Genomic DNA, 20,968 nt, shown 5'->3' with positions numbered 1-20,968 from the left:
TTCCCCAGCCCGCATAGCTATTCTGGGAGTTGAAGTCCACAGGTCTTAAGTTGCCAAGGTTGAGAAACAGTGATGTTTTTTTTTTAAATAAAGCAATAATAGCTGTCCTTTGACAGGAAACAAAATGACAAAATGTTCAGTTTAATCAAAATTAAGAGGAAGACACCTTCCCCAAGGAATGGACCCCCCTCCCATTATCCCCAGCGAACTGAATGAAGGGAACTGGAGCCTAAGTGGTGGTGGGATGCTGAGTTACGAAAAATGAAGGGAACTCTGGATTCTCAAGAGCACGTGCAGAGTAGATTTCCACCCACTGAGAAACACCACGGTGCAATCAAGGAGAGGGAACGGCCCGGCCTTCCAAACAGCCTCTGGCTCCGTCCCCTGTTACTCTCCTTCCTCCCCAAATTAAAAAAAGGGAAGGAAAATAGCGGCAGACATTCTCTTCTATTAGAAGGGGGGGGGAATGTTAAGCCGCTGTCAGACTTCAATTCCCAGGAGGCAGCGGGGCGCGGCCGTCGCGAGCGGCGTGACGTCACCTCCCGTCGCTCCTCTGACGTTTCCCGGGGCTGGGTTGCTTCTTGCAAGCGGCTCAGGCGAGGGGACGGCGAAGGTGAGGCGCGAACGCCAGCGAGGGGCTGCAGCGCGTGTCAGCGGGCTCAGACGTTACACGCGGCTTCTTGGGGAGTTGGTCCAGCCTTCCCCCGGGACTAAAGCGGCGGCCTTGGGGAATGCTGGGCTAATTTAAGGGCTCCCCCGCTCTGCCCTTCCGAATTTGGGCGGGAGGGAGCGGGGCGTGTTCCCTCAAGTGTGCAAGTTGTGTGGGGAGGGGGCGTGTCTGCGTGTGCCCCCCCCCAGCCAGGTGAGTCGGTGCACGTGTGCCAGGCAGGTGACAGCTCGGGGGCAACTGGCAGGCTGGCATCCAGCCCGAGACGGCAGAAGCCCAGCGGGGGTGCCGCTTTGGGTGTGGTTGTGTTGACGGACCCACGTGCCAGGAGTCGGGAATGGGCGGGGGGCGGGGGGCGGGCCTGCAGAAGGATGGGGCAGTGCACGATGGAGCCTTTCAGAACTGGGGGGGAAGCTGCTCGGAAGCAGCCCCCACGTCGGATTTAATAGAGGGAAATCTTGGCAGAAGTAAAAACGTGGGGCGATAGGTAGCCTGCCTGGAGGAATTGCGATTTTAGGAGGCTTGAAGTTACGGATACCTCCCCTAAGGAGAAAACCTAAACGTGTTTTACATTATGGTTATTTAGAGCCACTTATTTTGTACTTTAAATTCTTCAAAAGCAGCAGGCGGGCGGGAAAGACCTGGCATTGCCTGGTGGGTTGATCTCATTCATCAAACAGCCAGACTTCGCTGCCTGCGTTGTCTTATCTTGTGTATTTTCCTTCCCTTAAATGACGGGCGACGACAGCGGCAAAGTTCATCGGGTTCCTTCCTTTGGCCACAGCTTGTCACGTCGGGCTCTGGAAAGAAGATGGTGACCATGCTCAGCTTATGAAAACCCCAGCTTGTATCTCAGGAGTAAGTGAATTAGGGGAGTTTCAAAGTCGGGACTGATTTCACTCTAGTTTTGGTGCTGCTGACTCAAATCCTCCGCATGGTAGTTGGGTAGATTTGGTGGGAAAGGCCGGGAGATGTCAAAGCGATTAAAAATAAATATCAGCCTCCTCCTGCAGTTCTCCCAGAAATCCAGCCTGTTCACTCCTTCGACTTGTGAAATCTCTGAGTTCAGAACATAGAATTTTTTCATGGCCATTTAATAGATTTAGGACATTTGGCATTTGCTTGGGATGCAGCGTGTTGTGGAAAATACAGTGATGACTTCAGCACACTGTGAGAACCGGACCATCGTGGTCAGGGGTAATCTTTTTGCTCACTTAGCTGAAGCGTACGGTAGAGCAACGGTAAGTTGTAAAACTCAGCCTTTTCCCCCTTTTCTGTGCATAATCCATCCATTCTCCCCTTCCAGCACAATGTCCCTGCTGTTCATCCGCTCTAAGTCCATCATCACTAGCAAGAAGGAGAAGAGACATATGGCGGAAGTCAGTGCCTCCCCACTTAAGCATTTTGTCACTGCCAAGAAAAAAATAAATGGCATCTTTGAACAGTTGGCAGCCTACATCCAGGAGAGTGCGGTGTTTCTGGAGGGTGAGTCGGCCTTAGGTTTCACAATGCTCGCTGACTCGTGCACCCAAGCGAGCGAATGTGTGCAAACGAAGAAGGACCAGGCGCCTGAGTACCTTCGTTAAAAGAATTATTTTGCTAGCTGAGGTTGGGAATTGAATCTGGGGCCTTTGGCACTTCTAATCGCTTTGCTTCTGCTTTTTTGTTCAGTTCTTTTGTATTGGATTTTTATCTTCTTAAACTATCCTGGCTGTTTTGAGGGCTCTTGTTAGTTGGTTTTTATTCTGCCGTTTTTAAACTTGGGTGCCATTTCTGTGCATCCACTGAGAACTACCAAACTGTGATTTGTTTTCTTATTTACGTAGCTCTATCTGCTTCAAGGATGCAAACAGACAAGTCCCTGCCCCAAGGCGCTTACAAACTCAGATTGGACTGGGAGGGAGGAAACGAGAAGGAAGGAAAGAGTACGCACTTATCCATAACTCTCAAGTTCTTCCTTTCTTTCCTCAATTCAGTCCCCCTCTCCTGTCTCCAGTTTGCTGCCCCTCCACGTTGGTGTGCTGATCCAGCTGTGTTTTGGTCAAGGCTTTCTGCATGCTTTGAACGTGGCTACCTCAACCAACCAAGGCTGTGCAGAGGGATGCTGGGACTTGTAGTTAAGAAGCAGGCAGAGAGTTTGCCCACTCTTGTTTTAGCTTGGCATTATTTTTTCTCCTGGAAAAAAGCCTTGAAAAGTCCTTTCTCTGCTGTGCTGTACGAGAGCCTTCTATAGCTGGAGGTCGCAGGGGCCAAACCTCTGACCTCCCACATGCCCGGCTTGGGTGTACTGTATTTTCCTTTGGCTTTTCAGAAACGCACAAGAATGGAGAGCTCGACCCGGTCACCACAGAAGAGCAGGTGTTGGAGGTCAAAGGCTACTTGTCCAAGGTCAGCGGGATCAGTGAAGTCTTAGCCAGGAGGCACATGAAGGTGGCTTTCTTTGGGCGGTGAGTCAAGTCACCTTCCTGGCTGGGAGAGTTGCTAGGGAACCCTGGGGAAGCAGACTGCTTGAATCTGGGGCTCTCCAGGTGGGCTGGACTACGTCACCCACAACTCCGAGGCAGCCCTGCAAAGTCCACTGAGAAGATCCGAGCCTAGCAAAGTTGTGCGTAGGCTGTTTCAACTCCAAGGGCAGGTGTGCTTCTTTTCTCGAAGCGACGCTGCAGGGCTCTTGAGAAGCCCCTGCCTCTCGATACCGGCTACCTCACAGGGTTGTTGTGAGGATAAAACGGAAGTGGTCCTGTGTGTTTTGTGGTTCTTAGGACGAGTAATGGGAAAAGTACCGTGATTAACGCTATGCTGTGGGATAAAGTCCTTCCCTCGGGAATCGGCCACACCACAAACTGCTTCCTGCGAGTGGAGGGGACGGACGGCCAGGACGCCTTCCTGCTCACCGAAGGGTCCGAGGAGAAGAAGAGCGTCAAGGTAGGCAACGCGGGGACGACCCAAAGATTGGCCGCTGCGGGAGCAGAGACACTTGGGGTGGAACTTCTATTCTGTCCCCACCAAAGCATTTCTCTTCAACCTGCTTGAGGGTGTTGGTTGTTTTGGATAAGTAGCGCTTTGGGTGGCCTGGTGCTTCCAAGCTAGCTGTTTAACCAATCATCCCCTACATTCCCCGGTGGACCTATTACTAACTTAACTCTTGAAGTTTTGAAATGTCTTTCCTCGCTCCTGGAATTTACTTCCCTGGCTGTCTTTCTTTTCCTGGATCAGACGGTCAACCAGCTGGCTCACGCCCTCCACCAGGACGAATTGCTAACTGCCGGTGGTCTGGTCAGCGTCATGTGGCCGAATTCCAAGTGCCCTTTGCTCAAAGATGACCTCGTTTTGATGGACAGGTGAGTGGCTTTTCTCCCCACCCCAAATAAATCTTCCCTCCCTCACACGCGGCCAGGAAGATGAATGCTTCATCATGTATTTATCTAAAGTTGTTGTTTTTTAAATCCCCGATACTTTCCTTTCATCAAAAAGCTCCGAGATTGGTGTAATTATAATAACTTAGTTCCTGTTTTGCATGCTTTTCCTCTGGAAGACATAACATAAAAAGAAACAGGAACGGGGAGGGAGGAGGAAAAATGCAAATCCCAATGTAATTTCTTAAATTGTAGCTCTTGAGCCATTATCATCTGAGGTGGACTTTTAGCAGGGCCTATGAAAGAGCCGGTATAGGGATTTTCAGATCGATCCAGCGTAGCTCTCCTGTTCCTGTGTTTTAAAACTAAAAAAGCAAAGTTTAAGTTTAAAACTCATACAGGGTGGGGGAGGCGTTGGAGGAGAGACCACCGTTTCAGTGTGTGAATTATGACGCCAGTTCTGTGTTTCTTGGTGCGTGTTTAGCCCTGGAATTGACGTCACCACCGAGCTGGATAGCTGGATTGACAAATTCTGCTTGGACGCGGATGTCTTTGTGTTAGTGGCCAATTCTGAGTCGACACTGATGCAGACGGTAAAAAGTTGATCCTCCCCTTCGCTGCCCCCCTCGCTTCGTCTTTGTGAGAATCACGGAAAGTCCAGGACGGTACGGTGCATAGCAGCGAGGCTGCTGAACGCAAACGCCACAAAAAGCTGGATTTTGCGTGTTGTTGAGTTGAAGGAAATGGAACGGATTTGCTTATTTTTCCGCCTCTCTTTCTCACCGCTCCTCACATCTGGTTGCAAAGCGTAGTTTGCAGCTCCCGCTTTTAGAAGCCCATCTGCCTTTGCAACCATCTGTTCAAGCTGGGGAAGGTTAGAAAATCTAACTTAGAACTTGTCCCTGCTCTGCTCAAGAAACCGGTGTGGCAGGCTCACGGGGCAGAAACGCTGAGGTTTTGAATAGACGTAATTCCTTCTGCAAGCGAATCTTACGATTCTGGTGCGCGGAGGGTCCTTCTCTCTTATTTTCTTCTTTGCCAATGCAGGAGAAGCAGTTTTTCCACAAAGTAAACGCCCGCCTCTCTCGGCCAAACATTTTCATCTTAAATAACCGCTGGGATGCCTCGGCGTCCGAACCGGAATACATGGAGGAGGTGAGCCTGCCTCTGGGGTTGCTAAAGGAAAGCAGCCGAAAATGAAGATCCGTCTTTCCATCCCCTTTTCCTGTGCTCTCTTGTAGGTTCGCGGGCAACACATGGAACGTTGCACCAGCTTCCTGGTGGACGAGCTGGGCGTGGTGGACCGTGCCCAGGCTGCAGACCGCATCTTTTTTGTCTCTGCCAAAGAAGTCCTGAATGCCCGCATCCAGAAGGCTCAGGGGATGCCAGAAGGAGGTGAGAGGCCCTCTAAGTCCTCCCTGTTGCCAGAGGCCTGGCCTGCTATCTTGCAGATCTTAATCTGCAACCCCTTCCTTGAAAATTATGCTTGACGTTGCTTCTATATATTCAAGTTGGCTTTGGTACCCATGAGGACTAGCAACTTGCTTTCTTAAAAAGGAAGAAATGCGTCCCTATTTGGCTGCTCAAATCTGATGGTGATTCCCCCCCCTCCCCCCCGCCATGGTTTTTCTCTGTAGGTGGGGCACTGGCTGAGGGTTTCCAAGTGAGGATGTTTGAATTCCAGAATTTTGAGCGAAGATTTGAGGCAAGTGCATTGTCAGACGTTGATATTCATACATGAATTTTACTGTTTGGAGAGCAGCTTAGACATTTAGGCTGTAAATTCTAACGTATTTGCTTAATTTTGCCCATTAAATTTAACAATTGTAATATTCTTAAATTGAATTGCGGAGTATGACGTGAACAGGTGTCTTTACAGGTCTAATTCTTTGTTTAGTATCTAAGAGCTGTATGCTTTAGCAAGAGGTTGCTGGGGCTTTTTGTAATTAATAATAACAAAAAAATTAATGTGGAGTTGAGCTCAAGTCCTTCCATCTTCAAATAGCTGGCAGTGTGAACAATATTATCCGGCAATCATGTGGTGTTGTCTCCATCTTCTTGTCCAGAGAGAGCTAAACTGAGAATCTCATTTCTCAATTTCCATAAAGAATTTAAAAGCTGCTCCCAGTTCTCTGTTCTGTCACCTTCCAGTTGTTCCTAAATCTGTATTTTATTTTTTATTTTATTTATTTAATTTTTTTGTCCCTCCTTTATTATTTTTATAAATAACTCAAGGCGAATATACCAAATGCTCCTTCCTCCTGTTTTCCCCACAACAACCACCCTGTGAGGTGGGTTGGGCTGAGAGGGAGGGACTGGCCCAAGGTCACCCAGCTGGCTTTCATGCCTAAGGCGGGACTAGAACTCACAGTCTCCTGGTTTCTAGCCCAGCACCTTAACCATAAACACATGTTTTCCATAAACACATGTTTTCCATAAACACCCATTTCTGAACTACAAGAAACTGTGAATAATCTGTTTCCAGAACCAGAAACAAATAATATTATTAAGCAGATAATCCAGCCTTGTTGAACACTTTGAAGTAGGTTCCTAATCCAGAATCCTGAGCATCTTGGTTTGCCTATTGTTGTTACTAAATTGCTAGTCCTCAAGGACACAATCTGTCCCAAGTGGAATTTCCAGGGGCTGACCTCATATAATTAGCCCAAGGCAGTTCACAGCCTTGCTGCATGCGTGAAAGGATACCGAATTTTGTTGGGAGGGCTGAAGTTTGTCTCCCCTGCAGGAGTGCATCTCACAGTCTGCAGTGAAGACCAAGTTTGAGCAGCACACGGTCAGGGCCAAGCAGATTGCGGAAGAAGTCCGACACATCATGGATTCCGTGCATGTTGCCGCGCAGGAACAGAGGTGAGCCGAGCATGCGGTGCTCTGCTTGGAATTTCCCAGAGGATGTATGGAAGTGGAGATCAAAGAGCACACAGAAAAAAGACACCTGGAGGATTTTGGCTAGCTCGAGAATCTGGATGCTCTGTTCCTCCTTTTCTTTTTTCTTACTCAACCCAAGACACACTTCTGTCCTTCCTTCTCCTGTCTTGCAGGATCTACTGCCTCGAGAAGTTTGATGACCGGCAGGAACGCCTGGGCTTTATAGAAAAACAGCTGGATTTGCTCACTCAGAGCTACAAGCTGAAAATCAAGGAGATCACGGAGGAAGTCGAGCGCCAGGTGAGGCGCCGGGCAAGCGGAGGCAGGTTTCCCTGGATTTAAAGCTTGGTTGAAGATGCTGGATCCCTTGGAGCAAAGACCACCCCAGGAGGAAGTGTCAAGCATGCCTTTGTTAGCGCAAAAAAATTAAATGCTCGCTCTCTGCAGCTGAATTGGACTCGAGAGCATCTTTATCGTCACCTGGTTTCTGGTTCGGGATTCCAAAGGGCCACATCTGCAGACGTGGTCTCCTCCATGGATACTGTCTCGGGGTGTCTGCAGAGCAGAGGGGCTGGATTTGCCTCCTTTGAAAGAGAAGGAAACGGCAGCTCGGTCCCCCCCCCCCCCGCTAAGCGTGCCACTTTCCTTCCAGGTGTCAAACGCGATGGCTGAGGAGATCAGGAAGCTCTCCGTGTTGGTCGATGACTTTCAGCTGGACTTCCACCCGTCTCCCGTGGTCCTGAAAGTTTATAAGAACGTAAGTGACTTAATACGGGCTGGGTCTTTCCCTGGGAACCATTGAGCGCCTGCCAGCCTGGTGCCACTCCACGGTTTTGTCCCCCTCAATGCAAAATCCACACTGAGAAGTCTAATCCTTCGCAGAGAAGGGCCTGGAAGGGAATATTTTGCCTCTCTTAATTCAAAACCCACCCGACTGGCAAACAAAATAGATGCCCCAATCAAGGCCGTGTAGGCTCGGTGTGTTTTGGTCTCGTGACCCGATACCACGTTTCCGTGAATGTATTGGTGGCCTGCCTCCTGTCCACCTGGAGCTTTGCACGAAAGGCCCCCGGACTCGGTTTGCTTTTTCAGGAATTGCACCGGCACATCGAGGAAGGCCTGGGCCGGAACATGTCAGATCGCTGCTCCAGCTCCGTCGCAGCCTCTTTGCAGACCACGCAGCAGGAAATGATCGGTGAGCATCCCGGGGGGTGGATCCTCCTGATGGGAAGGAGGTTCTGGCGGTCGCCCAGTCCCACCGCTGGCCTGATTTGCGCTGAGCTGCGGAGTGTGGATGGTCCTCGCCCCGCCGTCTCCTCCCTCGCCGTCTCCTCTCCCTTTCAGACGGCTTGAGGCCCCTTCTTCCCGTCTCCCTGAGAGGGCAGATAGACCTGCTGGTCCCCCGGCAGAGCTTCACGCTCAGCTACGACCTGAACTGTGACAAGCTCTGCGCTGACTTCCAAGAGGACATCCAGTTCCATTTCTCCCTCGGATGGACGATGTTGGTGAACCGGTTTCTGGGGCCCAAAAATACGCGTCGGGCCTTGATGGGCTACAGTGACCAGGTAAGGCGGCGGCGGTCCTCCGCGTTCCTTCTTCCCTAAGGTTTGGCGAGGCAAGGTAGACTGCCCCTGTGCATGGAGGCTCTGCTCCGCCTTAGGCCTTCAGTATATCCCATCAAGTGTGAGCAAGGGAGGGGTTGAAAAAACCCACCGAGGGATGCCAAGCGGTTACCCTGCCAGATGGCACCAACCGACCTTTGTTTTAGAGGCTGGTGTGGAATTTTTCTCCCCTGTGTTTCTTAAAGGTCCCTTGCCCCGGCCTCAGTTGCTTCATCTGCAAAATGGGCACCGCAGGCTGGAATTCCCCCAGAGGCAGCGGCCCGGCTTCTCCTTCCCCTCCCTGACCTTCCAATTTTGGCGACTAGGTTCAGCGACCTTTGCCCCTGACCCCGGCGAACCCGAGCCTGCCCCCCTTGCCGCAGGGGTCCTTGACTCAGGAGGAGCTGATGGTCTCCATGGTGACCGGCCTGGCCTCCCTCACGTCCAGAACCTCGATGGGCATCCTGGTGATCGGTGGAGTGGTAGGTGGGGGGACCCTTTAGGGAAAAGAAGCGGGGTGAAGGAGGCCGGCTTCCTGATTTCCCCCCAGGCTTCCAGGCGGACGTGGAGGCGTAATTCGGCCACTCCAGAAGCATGGGCTGTGCTAGCTGGGGTGATGGGTGTTTTAGTCCCTATCTGGAAGCTCCCTGTGGGGAAAAGCATCCGTACGGCATCTCTCTAGTTCTGCGTCTTTCCATCATTCCTGCTTTCTCTGGGACCCCCTCCTTTGGTCTAGGGCAGGCAGTCAGTGTACTTTTAGGGCCCCACCGTCCTGAGTATTGGGGAACACGCCGTAGCTTCTCAGACACTGCAAGGCTGGCTTTCAATAAAACGCTTTGCTTAAAAAATGCAGTTCTTTCCGATTCAAAGCACGTTTCCTGTCTGTACCCCCGCGATCAGGTCTGGAAGGCGGTCGGTTGGAGGCTGATCGCTCTTTCCCTGGGCCTCTACGGACTCCTGTACGTCTACGAGCGTCTCACCTGGACCACGAGGGCGAAAGAGCGGGCCTTCAAGCGCCAGTTTGTGGAATATGCTGGGGAGAAGCTGCAGCTGATAGTCAGCTACACCGGCTCCAACTGCAGCCATCAAGTCCAGCAGTGAGTCAGCCTTGCGGCGTCCTCCCTGCGTTGTGTCCAGCTCCTTCCCAAGCCAAAGGAACACATTTTCTTTAATTTGTTGAACTTCTACAGTGGCTAGAATGCAGGAGGTTTTACAAAGCAAAGTTGTGGGAATAATGAGTGCCACAAAAAATATTGGGAAAACACAGATAGACAAAGAATTAGACATGCCAGGGCAGGATTGGGACTGGAAAACCTGTCTTTAAGATTGAAACTTGTGCTCGCCCTGCGTACAACAAACGACGTGATCACAGCTAATTTGAAATCTTGGGTTGGTGATGTTTAGGTATTTTATGGTTTCTGATATCATTGGAGCCTTTTCAGGATTTTACTTTGTGCGTGAGATGGAGGAAAATGAAATCACCGTGTTAGCTCTGTAGAAAGAAAGGTTTTTCTCACATTGGGGTCTTGTCCTTTTTCTCCTTTTATTGACTACTATTCTTTTTTCTTTTTCATTTAAAAAAAAATCTTGTAAAAGGGAACTCGCAGGGACCTTTGCTCAGCTTTGCCAGCAGGTGGACGTGACAAGAGAAGATCTTGAGAAAGAAATTGCAGGCCTGAATCAAAAGATTGAGATTTTGGATACTTTGCAGAGTAAAGCCAAGTTACTTAGGTAAGGCATTTCCATTTCTACGATTGTCCATGCTATGGGTGGGGTGGTGGGGATTAACTTTACATCAAATCATCCTGCGCTTGCTAAAAAAGTATATTTTAGTCCCATTATGAGAAATACGAAGCTCTGCCTGTAAATAAGATCCACTGTCTCCCAACAAATTTCTCATGCTCTGGGCAGGAATGGGAAAAAATAGCCATGTGTCTTTTTGTTGTTATATTTATTAGCGCGTTCCCATTCAGATTTCTTGCAATCTATTCTTGCATTACATTTTGCTGCATCTGTCTTTTTTTACGGCATCATCTTTCAGGCACTTCAAACCTAGCCTGAGATTTTTTTTGTCCTCAAGCCAAGGACTCCATTAAAACATCCATAAGCCACGGAGGACAGCATACATTACATCTAATCCCACCTGATTAGAATTTTTAACCCCTTGGATTTTATACTTATTTATATTGTATTTTATATTTGTAAATCGTTTTTATAGGATCTCAATTGTTTATTATTATAGTTTTAATTTTATTGTAAACCGCCCAGAGTCCCTCTTTTGGGGAAATGGGTGGTAGTAAAATTTGAATAATAAATAAAATAAAATAAATAAAAAGCCATTCCTTGATACATATTTTCACGGTTAATCAGATTAACAGGTAATTGTGTTCAGGATTTTAATCAGTTATGAATGTGCCTGTTTTGGAAAGCATTTTTTTTTTAAAAACTTTCTCTTCCCCACTGATCCAAATACACATACTTTATATTTTAAAATGGTCCTTGGCACTTGCAATTTTAGTAATTTTTGTAAGCTCACTTTTTGTTGCTCAGTTTAAGCAAAACTGGCTTCCCTTTAATGGATTTAACGTAGGTGATAAAAGGCCGTAAGGTATTTCTTTATTTTCATACGTGTCTCTCTTCCGTCCCCTCTACAGGAATAAAGCCGGTTGGCTGGACAGCGAGCTGAACATGTTCACACATCAATATTTGCAGCACAGCAGATAAGCGATCAAAATGGGAGTGTGGGGGAATCCGTCCTGTCCCCCCCCAGTTACACTATTGCAGAAATAATTTCTGGCGATGGGAACTTGCAGGGAGAGGTGGGGAATCTCATTCCTGTCTGTCTGCACCTGTTCCTTCCATGCAGATGCACATTTGAAATCCACTCAACTTTCCTTTCTCACCACGTTGGCGCTTTTCGTTTTAGCCATCCCCTGCAGTCTTAGCGATTTTTTGCTTAGCAGGAAGAACCTTGATATCCTGATTGGTGCGGCTGGGATGGCCATTCCCCGGTCCTGGATCTCCCCCCCCCCCCCCACTTTTTTTAGCCATCAATGAAATAGCAAGTGGAATCTGCATTTTTTCAGTGGGGTGTGAAATGAAATTAATCCTGATGCCTGCTTGCCCTCAATGAATGATCCTGTTTCTCCCAAAGGGAATCTTATAATTTATAGGACCAGATTGGGTGCATCCCAGCCAAATTCAGGCCTTGTGGGACAGGTTCTAGCTTGGCTTCTGAATTCTGGAGGCAAGAAACACTCTTTGGCTGGAGTCCTCCAAGCCTGTAACACCATTCCCTAATTTGCACACAACTGACCCAGATTTCTTAGAAGGTAGTCCCAGCAACCCAAATTTGTTCGCATAATTTGTTTCGCTCCAGAATTACAGGCTCTCATAGTCCTTTGCATTGCTTACTCTGGCTGACCAGAGTTAAAATTCAGAATATCTGGGAAGAGCCAAGCTGCCTGTTGGGGGCAACTTTCTGTGGGCTAAAAGTTCTGTCTTTTTCCTTCCTGATCCTCACAAAAGGTCCTTACGATCACCGTTTCTTTTCCTGGGCTTTTGCCCTAAAACCGCCCTCCTAAAGGTGATAGTCCTTGTAAAGTTAACTTAATTACTGCAAACACTAATGAATTTATTAGAGTGTGTGTGCAGGTAGAAGAGCGATGCATGTAGTTAGATGGAGGATGAAAGGTAAGAAAAGACTCAGAGGGGAAAATTCAGAATGTTGCTTTTGTGGAATCCTTCCAACAGAGAGTAGATAGAAGAACCAACTATAGTGGATTTTGATGCTTTTTATCCTTCCTCTATTTTTTTGCCCCCCCTTCTAAAACGCCCTAGTTTATGAACTTTTCATGACTTCTGCAGTTTTTTTCTTTTTTTGAGGGGGAGGAGTGAGGACATCTGTTCCATTTCAGTCTAGTCCCATCCCTTTCAAAATTCGGTTTCCAACATATGCCTAAATTGGCAGGCATAGAATTTCCTCCTGGGCCCGTTGAGGCCAATGCCAGAGGCGTTGGCTTTGGGAGGGGACATGCCCGGGGGGGGGGGTTGTGCCAGTCCGACCTCTGCGGGGATCACAATTGGGACTATTCCGTTTTTTGGACCGAAGGGCCCTCCAGTAGAGTCATTCGGCCAGTCCGTGCAGAAATTGCAGTGACCGCCCTCATTGGGGTGTCAGATGTAGCTGTCTGGGTGAGAACTGTGTGTGAGCTCTCGCACCTAAGTGCCTCCCCCGGGTGGAATTTGGAATGGCCGTAGAGAGCTTGTAGCTCAGCCTGCCGAAGAAGACACTCTTCCTGCTTGGGGGGTGGTGTCTATTTTCCCTTCCTTTAATTCCCCTCCCAAAGCCACAAGCAGTGTTTCTCAACCTTGGCCACTTTAAGAGGTGTGGACTTCAACTCCCAGAATTCCCCAGCCAGCTATGCTGGCTGGGGAATTCTGGGAGTTGAAGTCCACACCTCTTAAAGTGGCCAAGGTTGAGAAACACTGCATTAGAGGAACTCAGGGTTCTCAGCTGAAGGCATTTGATCCTCTTTCAAAGCAGCTCAGCCAAATCTGAGGACCCCACAACAATTTGGAGACTGGCGACCAGTTGGTGGTTGGTGTGGGCACGTAGAAGCTGGCGGTAAAAAGGGTTTAGCCCAACGCACTTTACCTTTTGTTTTCGATGCTGCTAGCTGAGGTATATTCTTTTCATTTCTGGCCAGGCCTTCAAAATCCTCTTGATGGTGTTTTCTGTCCCGGTTTTTCTTTTTAGAGCTGTAGCGTTTGGGAATAATGATGCTACTACTGACATGAATATTGTTAATGACCACAAAACAGAATTAAAAAGGAACAAATGAATTGGATGGGAACGTGTCTTTTGCTTTCTAGGATACAAATGCTTTTCTTTGGTAATTTGCATCATGCAAAGAGCCTTTTCGCCCTGTTGATGTTTTTGGGCCGGGAGCAGAAACTGGTCAGCGTTACCTTTAAAAGGAGAGTGTGTATTGGATGATCACAGTTTGGGTCAAAAGGACACTTTCAGCCTTTCATTCTGTTCTTCTGAGCTAGCAGGGCTTGGGCACAGTGCCTCTAGGCATGTACAGACTGTTGTTAATATTTCAGGGCATTTGATCTTTATTTGTGTGTCTTTCTTGGACTTAAATATCAGGGCTTTTCTGAGATTTAATCTCAGAATTAGTGTGAGACACTTCTGAAAACAATGGCATCTCTGGCCATCTGCAGAGGGCCCTGTCGTTTTAGTGTTAAGTGAGTTTGGACCTTTTGGGTTTTTTTCTTGCTCTCCGAGGCACCTCCCAAATGTCCCCTCCCACCCTGGAAGCTGCGGGGACAGTTCTGAATTTCACACTGCAAGCAGAGTCTGGAATCTGTCTGCATCTCTAGCCTTTTTCGTTTTCTAAAACTCAGAGCCATATACTGCTCCTGTACGTGGAGGTTTTATTTGGCTTCCTCCTGAAAAAAAAACAAACAAGGTTTTTTTTCCCCAGGAAGTCTTCTAAATGGATGGAATTGCTCTGCAAAGTGGTACCGTCTGACACCAAAGCTTATTTTGGGTACAGTTGCCGACCTTCCTATGGTGTGGTTCTGGGTTTTCGTCAGCGGAAAATTGAGTGGAATAAATGCTACTTTTAAAACACCTGCGGCCGTTGTGTTTACATTTCATATTGAGAATGTGAGGTGGATTATCTCACTGGCTGGGGATGATAGGGATTGTAATCCAGGGCAGCTGGAAATCGCCGTGTTCTTATTTTCAAAACGCCAAAAAGCGGAGGAGCGAGAGAGGGCGAGGTCCCTTTAAGGGAAAAATCACAAGTTCCCGATGGCGTAGGTTGCTGGGTGACGAAAGCGGAGCCTGGCCAATCCGGAGGCATTCGGAAGCTTGGCTTTTGCAACATAGTAAGCAACGGACGCGGGAGTGAATGAGTGCGTAAAGCGCAGCGCCCGTTGGTTTTCGGGGCGGGGGGAGTTAAAAGGAGGGAATGAGGCGCTAAGCCGGCCTTCCCCAGGCTGATGGGAGTTGTAGTGCGTCGCATCCGAAGGGCGGCACGTTTGGAAGACAGCTGAAATAGGAGAGGGGTGGTTTCGTTTTCCGACGGGGCGCAACAACGCTATGGGGCGGGGACCAGGGGCGTTTGGGTTTGGGGCACTTTTGGGGATGGGGGCTGATCGTGGGTCCCTGACAAAATAGCACCTAGGGTCGGCTGCAGTCCGCCCCTCTTCTGCCGCCTCGCGAGTCTGGATTTAATGTGATGTGATTGGCTGAGATCTGCCCCTTCCGCGGAGGGCTGGACCAAGCCCAGACCAGCCACGACTCAAGCCTAAAAAAAATTCTTGCACCTGATGGGACTTGCGGCCCGTAAGGTTTGGCGATCTGTCCTGCTTTCTCCGACACCGAGGCCATGCCTAACTTTAGTTCGACTTAGCTCTGACCTGTGGGGGGTATGATCAGGAGTACCTCTGGGTGTGCGCAGAGTTCCTCGCAGCCTCAGTAGGAGTAGGCGGGCTTCCCAGGCAGAAATCGTCACTGCTTAAAGGATTTGTCGGGATTATATTCGGATATTTGCTCCTCAGCTCTCAAAGGGTCGTTGCTCGGCTCCCACAGAGATGGACCTTCAGCAGCTCCGCCATTTAAACCAGGATCTCTTGCGAAGGTTGAAAGCAAACCAAGAAGAGTTCAGGAGGCGGCTTCCCATCCGGCTGGCGACTCCTGAGCGCAGAGGGGTGCCCAGTTCCAAGAATGGGGTATGTGGACGGGAAAGAGCCGAGCGTCGATGATCTGCACGTAAAATTCCCCGGGGTCTGTTTCTTAACCAAATGCACACGTTTGGATAACAGTGCTGGGCTATAAACCTCCCTGTCCCTCGCTCTTGGGAACTGGCCACAGTAGTTTAAAATCCATCTTATTTTTATTATTCAAATTTCTATCACCGTCCATCTCCCCCCAAAACTTCATATTTTCTACCTGCTGTCCCTAGGCAGGAAGCCTGGATGGCCTGTCCTCGCTCTCTAGCATTAAAAAAATAAAATTGAAACAGGGTTTAAAGAAAAACTATCAAATGACAGACTGCTTCTGGATACGAAGGCTCTATAGAGCCAACCCAGCAAGTCGTTTTTTAAAACATTGGAAGCAGTTGCTCATGATGGCACCCTACTTTCCCCCGTTTTCCAGATACAATCTTCCCCCGCATAAGGTGGCCCTAAACAGGGATTCCTGCAGCGTTTCCCCCCACCACGTCCTTTCTCCGGCGCTGGGTTTCCAGATTGTATGCGCCTTGGGGCGATGGGCTTTCACGTCTTGCTTCTTTTGCTGCCTCATCCACGTGGAGGTATAGCCTGAATGTTGCCTTCCTTCTAGATCCAGCCACCGTTTTGCACAGGCATGGAGGGGGCCGCCCTGAGCGCTTCAGCCGCAGGGAATTCCCACGAGGCCCGACCGGGTCTTCGTTCTCCCTTTCGAGGAACCAGGGCACAGAGTGGACAACAGAGAGAAGGGCGCTCCCCAAGCCGTGGGCCGCTCAGTTCCCCCAGTGTGGTCGTCGTGCCGTCCGGCGAGGCTGTGAGTGGAAGCGACGAAACAGCGGAGGGCGCCCCCCAAAAGTCACCCCTTGTTGCTTTGCACAGCGTGGAGGAGAGAAAGAAGCCGAAGCCCAGAGAGGAGCTGGCTGCAACCCCGGCTAAAGAGGGGGGACGGCAGGGGGCTTCAGCTCAGATGCCGCCGACCCCCAAGTCCATTCTGCTCACACCAGGGGGCAAGCATGCAAAGGCGAGGAAGAAGGTGGGTATTGATCGTTGTTAACATTTCAGAGATTTCACAAGAGTCTTGCTGATTTGAAAGGGTTGGCAGCTGGCGGCCCCTGAGCAAAATAAACTGACGCACACAGAGCCTCCTTTGCAGGCAGATCTGGTCTCCAGCATCTGCAGTCGGGTTGGAAAAACAGCTGTGTAAACTGGCATTGTGGATAATACCGATCTAGGACAGGAAGATCAGTGGTTTGAGCATTGAGGACTAGAATCTTAGTTTGCTTTTGGAAGAAGGTATAGCTCCGCCGGTTTTCATGCAGGAGGTCAAAGGTGATGTTGGGCGTTTCAGTGGCACTTCCTGGTCATTTGCACAAACGGGGCGCCGTTTCTTTTTTCCAGAAGGAAGCTGGGCGTGTGACATTTGTTTCCAACACGGAGGAACGTTTGATCCCAGCGGACAGCTTGTCAGCGTGCCCCTTCCTGGGCTACGACTGGATTGCAGGTGTGAAGTCGTGGGCTTCTCGCGGTTCAGCCAGTTGGAATGGGGTGAAAATCGTTCCCTCTGAACGCTTTCCTGTTGGGGCCTTGCGAGAACCACAAGGGCAGCCTCTGCTGGCTAAACGGAGCCTCCACGCTCAGATGCAGTATATCTGAATACTGGACTTTTCCTCCTCCTGTAGGGCTGCTGGAGATGGATACATCCCTGGCAGAAAAACCCGAGGAATATTTTGCTGAGCTGCAGAATTTCCGGCAGGTGAACAAAGAGGCTTGCATCCACGACCAGGACTTAGCGTACGAGCAGGGAGCTGGCGGGGGGATTGGGAAAAGGGGCGGGTGCTGGTGCTCGCCTCGAGATCTGCTCAAACCCAGAAGTGCCATTTTCAGAGCGCGGGTCCACGCGACACCCTTAATCAGATAGTTAAAACCCACCAGCTGTGCATTCACACAAGAAGCTAAGCTTGGCGAGGGGTAACTCTGGGTGGCTTTTTTAAAACTCTGCATGTTGCGTGACCCCAGAAAACGAGTCAGTTCCATAGCTGGCTTGCAAACCTGCAGGGCCAACTCAGCCCCCAAACCAAAGGGTGGGAAGGTATCTTAGAGGTCATCTAGCCCAACCCCCTGCAATACACCATGTTCCCCTGCCTCTGTTAGTGGAATGGCAGCACACAAGTCCATCCTCGGGACAAGACTGTAATTTGTGACTTCCTTGCTTTACAGGTTGGGAGACATGGATTCTTCAGCCCTGGATCGGGAGACGGAACCAGATGCGGCTTCCCACCAATGTATGCTCAGACGCCAAGCTCTTTTCTGTAGCCCGGAGGGTGGTAGAAACTCCAGAAACTCAGCAGGCATGGGGAGAACAGCCACAGCGAAGAACCCCATGTGTCCCACGAAAGGGGGACGGTTTCAAGCCACGCATTCCCTAGCTTAACTTTGCAGCCATGAGGGCTAGAAGCTTGGCACCAGTTAAAACCTACAGCTGCATAAAGGGCCCTGTTCTGATTTTTCTGGCATGCCCACAGGTGTCTTCTGCTATCGGTTGAACAAGCGCCTTTTTACAGTGCCGATGGATCCGGAATCGGCCTGCCCCGTTTGCAAAACCCCACGGGCTGAAAAGCCTCCTGAGACACTGGTGGAACCAGCTTTTGTTAGGTGGGTCTTTGTGCTGCGTCTTCACTTAGTGGCAAGTTGGAGGGACTCTTTGGGGGCAGATCAGTCTCCCTGTGGCTTTAGGGCGTTCTCTGCAACCTGGTGGCCTGGAGCAGGGGCTTAATTCACTGCAGGCCCTGCTGTTGGGCAGAGGGAGTTAGTACACCCCTTGTAGCTGTTTCCCCCTCGTTCCCTCTTTTCTTACTGCCAAGAAAGGGGAAGGCTGCCTGGACCGTTTGGCCAAAGCCCTCTGTATCCTGTGAAGACAGAGGTGCTGTTTCTTGTTCCGTCTTCTGTGTGAGGCAGCAAAGTACCTTCCTGGCAGAGGTGGATGGCTCCCAGTTCTGCCCCTTCTTCTATTCCAGAGGGCAGCGAGAATTCCTTTTTGTGGGTTTCCCCAAAAGGGTTTCTAAAGAAGTAGAGGTAGTCCTCGCTTAACAACCACAATTGGGACCAGAATTTCAGTTGCTAAGCGAAGCGGGCATTAAGCTAATCTGACCCAATTTTACAACTTTTTTGTGGTGATCGTAAAGTGAATCACCATGGGTGTTAAGTGAACCACGTGGTTGTTAAGTGAATCATGCAGTTGCCTGTTGATTTTGCTTGCCAGAAGCCGACCAGAAGGTCGAAAATGGCAATCACGACACTGCAACGGTCATAAATACGAACCGGTTGCCAAGTGCCCAAATAGTGATCATGTGACTGCGGGAACGCTGTGATGGCCATTAGTGTAAGGACCGGTCGTAAATCGTTTTTTCCCAGTGCTGTCGTAAGTCCGAACCATCAGTAAACAAATGGTTGTTAAGCGAGGACTACCTGTAATGCAGTAACTTTGCTGGAGTCAGTTGATCTGCATTTCTGTTTACCGGTTTCTTATGGTAGCATATTATTGTTCAGTTTTGTTTTGTTTTAATTTAGGAATTGATGGTTTTATCCAGTTTCTTTATATAAACACTGTTTTTGATACTTACCTGCTCCCTTCAGATGTTCTGCTGTTGTGGGATATATTTTGCAGGATCAGCATCCCAAGAGCCACCTTTCTCCCCACATACGAGCAAAAAATCCATCGACGGAAAAGCTATGAGATGGAAGACAATTTGGCCCTGCCCTCGGTGAGCTTCTGGGTTTTGAGGGAGAAGCGTGTGCAGGAACAGAAAGAGAAACTCAGAATTATGCTTGGGCGCGGAGAAAACAAACAAATCTCTCAATGCTAGAATTCAGGGATGGCATTAAAGGGAGCAAAATAAATGGGAATAAAAACAGGGTTTACCTGGAAGGGAGGTGACCCTGCATTTCCAAAAGGAAGGTGAGACCAAAAAAAACGGTATCCGAATTCTCAGAGTGTATAAAATGTTTCCGTTTTAAAAGTAAATTATTTGGGAAGGAAAAAAAATCTAATTTTTGATTTAAGTAAATACTAAGGCTGGGGTGTACTTTGGATGTAAAAGTTGAGGACAGTCTTGCAATCTGGGGAAAGGATGTGGGTAATTTTGGAAGTTTCGGGCGCTTTTTTTTTTTTCCTTCAAAGGAATCTGAAGTGCTTGTAAATTTACAGTGCTTGTAAATACAGCAGGCCTGGTGCGTGGGTTAAACTGTGGAACTCCCTGCCACAAGATAGTAGTGACGTACCTCAGCTTGGCTGGCTTTTAAAAATGGGGATAAAGTTACAGAGAAAACTGCCAATGGCTACTGGTCTCTTTGGGCCTGATTATAGAAACAGGAGCTAGAAAGCTCAGGAATCTGTGTGCTGAGCATCAGCCAGCCAAAATGCTGAGGGTCCAGTTCATGCCTGACCCAGAGACCCATTCTCTCTTTTGCTCCCCTAGCACTGCCTTGCTGGCTGGGAAAACCCCATCCGAATTTTCACCCCCATCCTTAGCAGCCTGGATCTTCATTCATCCCTGGATTCTCAGGGTCCATATCAGGTAGGCAGGCAGAACTGACTGTCGGGAAGTTATTTCAGTTTCCAAGCACCTTCAGCCAAACTGCGGTTGCTGTGGTTCTTGGTGTGCTGTGTGATCCGTGGTGTGCAAATGCAGCACTCTGGCTTGTCAAGCAGGGATTATCGCATTTAAACAAGGCTAGTCAAGGCCTCCAGTCCTGTTTAAATTCAGCCTTTGTCTGGACCTGTTTTGTAGTCTGCTAAATGTTCACTTTGGAACTGAACTATTTTTTTTTTTAAGACGTTTCACAACTAGATAAAACTACATCGGGGTGGAAGGGTATTTTCAAACCAAATTACGATAGAGCCTTTTTAACTGGGATCTCTAAATGCACTTTTTAGAATCCTGTCTCTAGGGTGTCCGGTGGAACCAGGACAGACAAACTGCTGGACCGCTCTCGAGTGGTGGAATTTGAACTCAGCAGCATGCCTTGGAAGGAGACTCACCGAAAGCCGCCACGCTACAAAGCAACTTTCAATTAAAACCACATCTGGTATCTATTGATAGTGCCGTCTCTTTTTGCTTGGAACGGGGAACACCAGAGCAATAGGACATTCCGTGCGAACACCCATGGTCACTGAACTGGTAGGCTTTGTAAATTGTTTCGTTCAAGAATGACAGGGTGGGCCCTTTATTTTGTTTTTTAAAAATCCACATTTTAATTTTTTAAAAAACGCTTTGTCTTTTGGTCCACGTGGCTTACAAAACAACACACACACGAACACCTTTTGGGGGGGAAAAAGCAGTAACAGTTAAAAACCCTACACCCGTTTGACGGAGGGGAAAGTTGACTTGTGCTATGTGCATTTTGAAAATCCCTCTTTTAAAAACGTATAAATAAATATTACTTTGAAGGCTGTGTTTTGAGAAAAGGCAAGCATCTTTCGGGAATGTGGAATGTATATTAATGCAGAGAACCGGGTCATAAAGTATAAAAAAAATAAAAACACGGCATGGGGAAAAAAACTAGTACAGATATTTGACGTGTCGGAGGGGAGGTAAAACCTTCTTTGGACCCAGAGACCGATCTGGGGAGTGAGTGCTCACTCTAAAATCTGAAATCACCAAGACCAAAATGCAAATAAACAGGTTTTGAAAGCCAGCCAGCCAGGAGCAAGA

At 48.9% G+C, this 20,968-nt stretch overlaps 2 protein-coding genes across 2 annotated transcripts; both read left to right on the top strand.

The window, feature by feature from the left end:
- The first annotated feature begins 1,433 nt into the window (after nt 1-1,433).
- On the top strand, nt 1,434-13,360 carry MFN2 (mitofusin 2). Its single transcript, XM_063317741.1, has 18 exons — nt 1,434-1,525; nt 1,974-2,152; nt 2,979-3,114; nt 3,430-3,592; nt 3,884-4,008; nt 4,508-4,616; nt 5,071-5,178; nt 5,265-5,418; nt 5,661-5,728; nt 6,770-6,891; nt 7,083-7,209; nt 7,562-7,666; nt 8,002-8,104; nt 8,254-8,474; nt 8,837-8,992; nt 9,411-9,607; nt 10,107-10,241; nt 11,165-13,360. The coding sequence occupies exons 2-18, from the start codon at nt 1,978-1,980 to the stop codon at nt 11,232-11,234; spliced, it is 2,274 nt and encodes a 757-aa protein (XP_063173811.1). The 5' UTR covers nt 1,434-1,525; nt 1,974-1,977; the 3' UTR covers nt 11,235-13,360.
- Nucleotides 13,361-15,104: 1,744 nt separating this feature from the next.
- Nucleotides 15,105-20,349, top strand: MIIP (migration and invasion inhibitory protein). The gene is made up of 9 exons (XM_063317461.1): nt 15,105-15,257; nt 15,871-16,290; nt 16,656-16,758; nt 16,937-17,048; nt 17,475-17,539; nt 17,780-17,909; nt 18,922-19,018; nt 19,733-19,831; nt 20,191-20,349. Exons 1-9 carry the CDS (start codon nt 15,120-15,122, stop codon nt 20,329-20,331), a joined length of 1,305 nt encoding a protein of 434 aa, XP_063173531.1. The 5' UTR covers nt 15,105-15,119; the 3' UTR covers nt 20,332-20,349.
- The last annotated feature ends 619 nt before the right edge of the window (nt 20,350-20,968 follow it).

Source organism: Candoia aspera, chromosome 18, assembly GCF_035149785.1.
Source record: "Candoia aspera isolate rCanAsp1 chromosome 18, rCanAsp1.hap2, whole genome shotgun sequence".
In the NCBI taxonomy this organism is placed as follows: domain Eukaryota; kingdom Metazoa; phylum Chordata; class Lepidosauria; order Squamata; family Boidae; genus Candoia; species Candoia aspera.
The sequence above is the reverse complement of the archived record's forward strand: the minus strand, read 5'-3'. Positions and strand labels throughout refer to the sequence as shown.

Bases quoted from the DNA above. Each gene is read 5' to 3' on its own strand.
- MFN2 (XM_063317741.1), top strand. From the start codon at position 1,978: ATGTCCCTGCTGTTCATCCGCTCTAAGTCCATCATCACTAGCAAGAAG. The intron at 8,475-8,836 runs GTAAGGCGGCGG...TTTGGCGACTAG, and splicing joins TGATGGGCTACAGTGACCAG to GTTCAGCGACCTTTGCCCCT. The intron at 10,242-11,164 runs GTAAGGCATTTC...TCCCCTCTACAG, and splicing joins AGTAAAGCCAAGTTACTTAG to GAATAAAGCCGGTTGGCTGG.
- MIIP (XM_063317461.1), top strand. From the start codon at position 15,120: ATGGACCTTCAGCAGCTCCGCCATTTAAACCAGGATCTCTTGCGAAGG. The intron at 16,291-16,655 runs GTGGGTATTGAT...TCTTTTTTCCAG, and splicing joins ATGCAAAGGCGAGGAAGAAG to AAGGAAGCTGGGCGTGTGAC. The intron at 17,049-17,474 runs GTACGAGCAGGG...CTTGCTTTACAG, and splicing joins ATCCACGACCAGGACTTAGC to GTTGGGAGACATGGATTCTT.